This window comes from Cebus imitator, unplaced genomic scaffold (genome assembly GCF_001604975.1).
Source record: "Cebus imitator isolate Cc_AM_T3 unplaced genomic scaffold, Cebus_imitator-1.0 Scaffold43, whole genome shotgun sequence".
Classification (NCBI taxonomy): Eukaryota; Metazoa; Chordata; class Mammalia; order Primates; family Cebidae; genus Cebus; species Cebus imitator.
This window is the reverse complement of record NW_016107358.1, coordinates 6,234,265-6,240,959: the sequence shown is the minus strand read 5'-3', so window position 1 is coordinate 6,240,959 and position 6,695 is coordinate 6,234,265. Positions and strand designations below refer to the sequence as shown.

General features: G+C 37.7%; 1 protein-coding gene across 1 annotated transcript; it reads left to right on the top strand.

Annotated features, from left to right (window-relative positions):
- The first annotated feature begins 3,384 nt into the window (after nucleotides 1–3,384).
- Nucleotides 3,385–6,043, top strand: LOC108302972 (heterogeneous nuclear ribonucleoprotein K-like). The gene has a single exon (XM_037737857.1). The coding sequence runs from the start codon at nucleotides 3,582–3,584 to the stop codon at nucleotides 4,902–4,904; it is 1,323 nt and encodes a 440-aa protein (XP_037593785.1). The 5' UTR covers nucleotides 3,385–3,581; the 3' UTR covers nucleotides 4,905–6,043.
- Nucleotides 6,044–6,695: the final 652 nt, after the last annotated feature.

Genomic DNA, 6,695 nt, shown 5'->3' with positions numbered 1-6,695 from the left:
ATTGTTCTCTTATAAAGACACATGCCCACATATGTTCACTGTGGCACTGTTTACAATAGCAAAGACTTGGAACCAACCCAGATGTCCATTAGTGATAGACTGGATAAAGAAAATGTGGCACATGTACACCACGGAATACTATGCAGCCATAAAAATGATGAATTCATGTCCTTTGCAGGGACATGGATGAATCTGGAAACCATCATTCTCAGCAAACTGACACAAGGACAGAAAACCAAACACTGCATGTTCTCACTCATAAGTGGGTGTTGAAAAATGAGAACACATGGACACAGGGAGGGAAACATCACACACTGGGATCTGTTGAGGGTTAGCAGGGCTAGGGGAGGAATAGCAGGGAGTGGGGAGACTGGGGAGGGATAACATTAGGAGAAATACCTAATATAGGTGATGGAAGGATGAATGCAGTAAACCACCATGGCATGTGTATACCTATGTAACAATCCTGCACAATCTGCACATGTACCCCAGAAATTAAAGTGTAATAAAAAAAACTTAAAAAAGAAAAAAAAGGACATTACAGCCTTTTGGCTCTTATGCCATTGGTGATATTATTGGAGGAATCTAACAGAAACACACTTCTGCGTTGATAAGATTCAAAATGATTTCAATCTGGTATATTGACCCTGCCTTCTCCACACCCTACTCCAATCTAATTTCCAGAATTAACAAGCATTGAATGAGTGGAATACAAGTTACTATCGGTTCCCATGGACCATAGATTCTTATTTCTGTGCTTATTTTCGTGGTATTAATCAAGTAGGGGGAAAGACAAGGTGGTTACTAGATGTGCTGCAAAAGATGGGGGATAAATTTCATGGTCGAGGTGTATTTTGCATGGTTGAAAGGCTCAAAAGCCATCTCATAGTCTAGAGAAAGACACTTGGAAAGGTCCTATGGCCAATATTTTCCATAGTGAGGAAATTCACCAATCAACAAGTTGAAACTTATCAAAGAGTATTTTCTTCCCTGGCTAGGAGAACTATAAGGACAAGGCTTCATTTACACTAAATGAATTGGTTCTTGATAAATTTGTTTTAGTTATACATTCAAAACTCCTTATTTCAGCATTGATTATGTTGCTCACAGTGAGTCTGGTTCTTTTACCATGGTTTCACTAGGATCTGCTTTCTCTAACTCCACTTTTGTGGAAGTGTACTTAGAAACGTCTTGGATCCCAGAGATACTATCAGAAGTCTACAGAACAAACACTGTTGAATCTAAATCCAGATTTGCTTATCTTTAAAAAGGTCATTTTGTTTCAGTTATGGAAAATCCTATTTAGTATTGTTTTTAAAAATAGTCGTAATATATTTTTGATCATATGGGGTATGCTAGCAATGGTACTTAAAGCAGAAAACAAACATGTGTTTGTATGTACATTCAGTCATGAGCCACAGGATAACATTTTGGTCAGAACTGCAAATAGTGGTTCCATAAGATTAAAGTACTGTATTTTTACTGTACTCTTTCAATGTTTAGATGCGCAAATATTTACTGTTGTGTTACAACTAACTGCAGTATTCAGTACAGTGACATGCTGTGCAGGTTTGTAGCCTAGGAGCAATAGGCTATATCGTATAGCTGAGGTGTGTAGTAGGCTGTACCCTTTAGTTTTGTGTGAGTACGCTATGATTTTCACACAATGACGAAACTGCCTAACAACACATTTCTCAGAACATATCCCTGTCATTAAGCTTCACTGTGTATGTGTGTATATACACTTCTTTAGAGAACGTAGATTATATGATTATCTCAGTTCTGAACACAACTGTTGTCTACACAGATTAGATGCTTCCCAGGTAAAATTACCTCATATGAGGTAACAGAAGGTAACAGAGTTTGTCATGCAAGAAATGTCTGTAGCTATCACCAGCATTCGTAGAAGGTAAAAAAGGTTACTGAAATTTCTATCTTCTTATTTTTGAGCATTAAGAACAAAGTTTTTATTTCCCCTTAACTGATATCCCATGTTTTGTGGGAAGTTACTCAGAAAAAAAATCATCCAAGGTCAGATTTAAAAAAATTAAGAAAATAAAGAATGCCCAGCATGTCAAAATGATATATTTATTGACAAGGGAAGTGGTCACCTCTCAAGCAGAAGACTATTGTTAAATAAAAAGACTGTCTGGAATTGACAGATTGACAATAGAAAGAAGTTGTTTGACTTATTTCTTTAGGAGAGACAAGCAATATTCCTATACCACATGGCTAAAAATTTTACCTTTATAAAATCTGAAAAATGATCAATTTTACTATAAATAGTGTTTTTCACAAATTTTCTTAGTGGTTATTAAATAACTATAAGACTAGTTTTTCCATTTAAAAGATAAGCTGAAATTCAGCACATTTGCTTAATAAAAGATCATACAATCAACAAGATGATTTGTATTCCTTCATATTTCTCCCTGGGGAACGCACTTACCCTCAGAACGATTTTGCCTGATGACAAGTAGCAATTGCACTTGCTTTCATAGTGTCCAATGCATTGCTCTCACTAATTTGAATCTCTCCACTAAATGGTTTAATTAATTTTGCATTGTGCTTACTGACTAGTTTTAATTAGCTGTTAAATCAGTTCAGTTAACGAAAAAATGTAGGTGTTTACATGAATGCAAATCACAGTGAGTTCTTGGGCTCTATTCAAAAACTTGTTCTGTGCCATTGATGTTTGATTTCTCCAGGCTTTGCCAAAATAAATAAATGTATTCTATAGCTATAGTTTTTCCTTCAATGTATTATGAACATTTATGATGCTACCACCTGATATGTCATGAGGAAGGTGGTGTGCCCAGACCAAAGGCAAAGACCTCCCAGGGCAGTGTCTTCTCTCCTTCATTGAAGATACTGCATATGTGAATTTCAGAAATGGCTCCTGCAGTTCTGGCTGAAGTTGGGTTTTCCTTAGTTACTTGTCTTTAGGCTGCCACAATATAGAGGTGCTATGAATTTCTCCAGGGATGGTGGGGTGGTGGCACAAAGCACAACCCCTGATGTGGTTCCTTGGTGAGTTTAATGTTCAAGAAAAAACTAATAAGATGATTGCATTTTTAAATCCCTACTTCATTTCCAGTACTGTACATTTTTCATCCACTGATTTGGCTTCTATTTATGAAAACATTCAACCATTGTAATCACTTGTGGTTGACTGTTTTCTTACATAGAAGCCAAATAGGTGGATGAAAAATCTACTGTATTAAAATAAATATTTTATAAAATACAGGATAAAAAATATTTTCAACCTTTGACTTCTAATTTATAAAAATTAATTTTATAATTTCTGGCCATTAAATTCATTTTGAAGGTGATCTGCTTTAAAAAAGAGAAAGAACAATGTGTTTCTCGAAGAAGAAAACTTCTAAAAAGAAAAATCTTGAGACGCCATTATCCTCTGTTTCTCTGCTGCACCGACCTCGACGTCTTCCCTGTGTCTCACTTGTTAGCTGCCTATAGGCTACTGCAGCACGGGGGTGTCAGTTGTTGGTCCAACCCAGAACACTTCAGTTCTGCTCTGCGAGGATATATAATAACTGATTGGTGTGTCCATTTAATACAAGAATATGGAAACTGAACAGCCAGAAGAAACCTTCCCTAATACTGAAACCAATGGTGAATTTGGTAAACGCCCTGCAGAAGATATGGAAGAGGAACAAGCATTTAAAAGATCTAGAAACACTGATGAGATGGTTGAATTACGCATTCTGCTTCAGAGCAAGAATGCTGGGGCAGTGATTGGAAAAGGAGGCAAGAATATTAAGGCTCTCCGTACAGACTACAATGCCAGTGTTTCAGTCCCAGACAGCAGTGGCCCCGAGCGCATATTGAGTATCAGTGCTGATATTGAAACAATTGGAGAAATTCTGAAGAAAATCATCCCTACCTTGGAAGAGTACCAACACTATAAAGGAAGTGACTTTGACTGCGAGTTGAGGCTGTTGATTCATCAGAGTCTAGCAGGAGGAATTATTGGGGTCAAAGGTGCTAAAATCAAAGAACTTCGAGAGAACACTCAAACAACCATCAAGCTTTTCCAGGAATGCTGTCCTCATTCCACTGACAGAGTTGTTCTTATTGGAGGAAAACCCGATAGAGTTGTAGAGTGCATAAAGATCATCCTCGATCTTATATCTGAGTCTCCCATCAAAGGACGTGCACAGCCTTACGATCCTAATTTTTACGATGAAACCTATGATTATGGTGGTTTTACAATGATGTTTGATGACCGCCGTGGACGCCCAGTGGGATTTCCCATGCGGGGAAGAGGTGGTTTTGACAGAATGCCTCCTGGTCGGGGTGGGCGCCCCATGCCTCCATCTAGAAGAGATTATGATGATATGAGCCCTCGTCGAGGACCACCTCCCCCTCCTCCCGGACGGGGTGGCCGGGGTGGTAGCAGAGCTCGGAATCTTCCTCTTCCTCCACCACCACCACCTAGAGGGGGAGACCTCATGGCCTATGACAGAAGAGGAAGACCTGGAGACCGTTACGATGGCATGGTTGGTTTCAGTGCTGATGAAACTTGGGATTCTGCAATAGACACATGGAGCCCGACAGAATGGCAGATGGCTTATGAGCCACAGGGTGGCTCCGGATATGATTATTCCTATGCAGGGGGTCGTGGCTCATATGGTGATCTTGGTGGACCTATTATTACTACACAAGTAACTATTCCCAAAGATTTGGCTGGATCTATTATTGGCAAAGGTGGTCAGCGGATTAAACAAATCCGTCATGAGTCGGGAGCTTCGATCAAAATTGATGGGCCTTTAGAAGGATCCGAAGATCGGATCATTACCATTACAGGAACACAGGACCAGATACAGAATGCACAGTATTTGCTGCAGAACAGTGTGAAGCAGTATGCAGATGTTGAAGGATTCTAATGCAAGATATTTTTTCTTTTTTATAGTGTGAAGCAGTATTCTGGAAAGTTTTTCTAAGACTAGTGAAGAACTGAAGGAGTCCTGCATGTTTTTTTTTTTTATCTGCTTCTGTTTAAAAAGCCAACATTCCTCTGCTTCATAGGTGTTCTGCATTTGAGGTGTAGTGAAATCTTTGCTGTTCACCAGATGTAATGTTTTAGTTCCTTACAAACAGGGTTGGGGGGGCGGGAGGGCGTGCAAAAACTAACATTTAAATTTTGAAACAGCAGCAGAGTGAGTGGATTTTATTTTTTGTTATTGTTGGTGGTTTAAAAAAAATTCCCCCCATGTAATTATTGTGAACACCTTGCTTTGTGGTCACTGTAACATTTGGGGGGGGGGGACAGGAAGGAAAAGTAACAATAGTCCACATGTCCCTGGCATCTGTTCAGAGCAGTGTGCAGAATGTAATACTCTTTTGTAAGAAACGTTTTATGATTTTTAAAATAAATTTAGTGAACCTATTTTTGGTGGTCATTTTTTTTTTAAGACAGTCATTTTAAAATGGTGGCTGAATTTCCCAACCCACCCCCAAACTAAACACTAAATTTGATTTTCAGCTCCTCTGTTGGATATATAAGTGGGTCTCTTCTTGGGCATAGGCAAAATAACTTGGCATACTTAGTTCTAGTGATTTCTTGGTGGTTTGAAAGTCTATTGCTGGGAAGAAATTCCATCATATTCATGCTTATAATAAGCTGGGGATTTTTTGTTTTTTTGCAAATGCTTGCCCCTACTTTTCAACAATTTTCTATGTTAGTGGTTGTAAAGAACTAAGGTGGGGAGCAGTACTACAAGTTGAGTAATGGTATGCGTATATACCAGTATTCTGATTGGCAGCAAGTTTTATTATCAAAATGACACTTGGTTATGGAAGTGACTGATGCTGAAAAAAATTGATTATTTTTATTAGATAATTTCTCATCTATAGACTTAAACTGTCAACTTGCTCTAGTGTCTTATTAGTTAAACTTTGTAAAATATATATATACTTGTTTTTCCATTGTATGCAAATTGAAAGAAAAAGATGTACCATTTCTCTGTTGTATGTTGGATTATGTAGGAAATGTTTGTGTACAATTCAAAAAAAGATGAAAAAAGTTAAAAAAAAAAGAAAAAGAAAAATCTTTATTTGACTTAAAATTCAAGAAATCTTAATAATTTCAAGAAAACCAGGTCAGCAAGCTCCTCTAACTCTAAAATATGGTCAAGAGAGATGGATGGCAGATCCAGTGTGTTGACAGCTGCACAACTGCATACTAAATATTTGAATGCTAAAATCCTAAAATGTATCTTTTCCTCAAAAGTAAATTTTAGAGGTTTCATTGTTTGGATGATAACTTTAGCTCTTCCAACCACTTTAGTGTGTTGGGAAATCACTCATTACACTGTTTGAGAGTTTAGTAACAATATGTTTCTCAGTAATCTCCAGCTACGATCTCTACCAGTCTTCTGTCAGGGTTACCACAGGATAGTTGGACTTTCTTGTCAAGCTTTATGATTCCCATATAAGGAGAAAGCAGTGTCCAAGAGTCACTTATTTATTTGAATAAAAATTCTTTTTCTATGCTAAGCTGTTGAAATCTTTTACCATGTAATTTGAGAAATTTTGCGTCATACAGTACAATTGGCTTATTAAAGATCATTAGCTTGTTAAAGAACAATTGTGGAACAATTATTAAGTCTTAGGAATGGTCAAGGTTGGGTTGAATAATGATGTGGAAAAAGATGAACCCAAAAACTAGGGCAGGA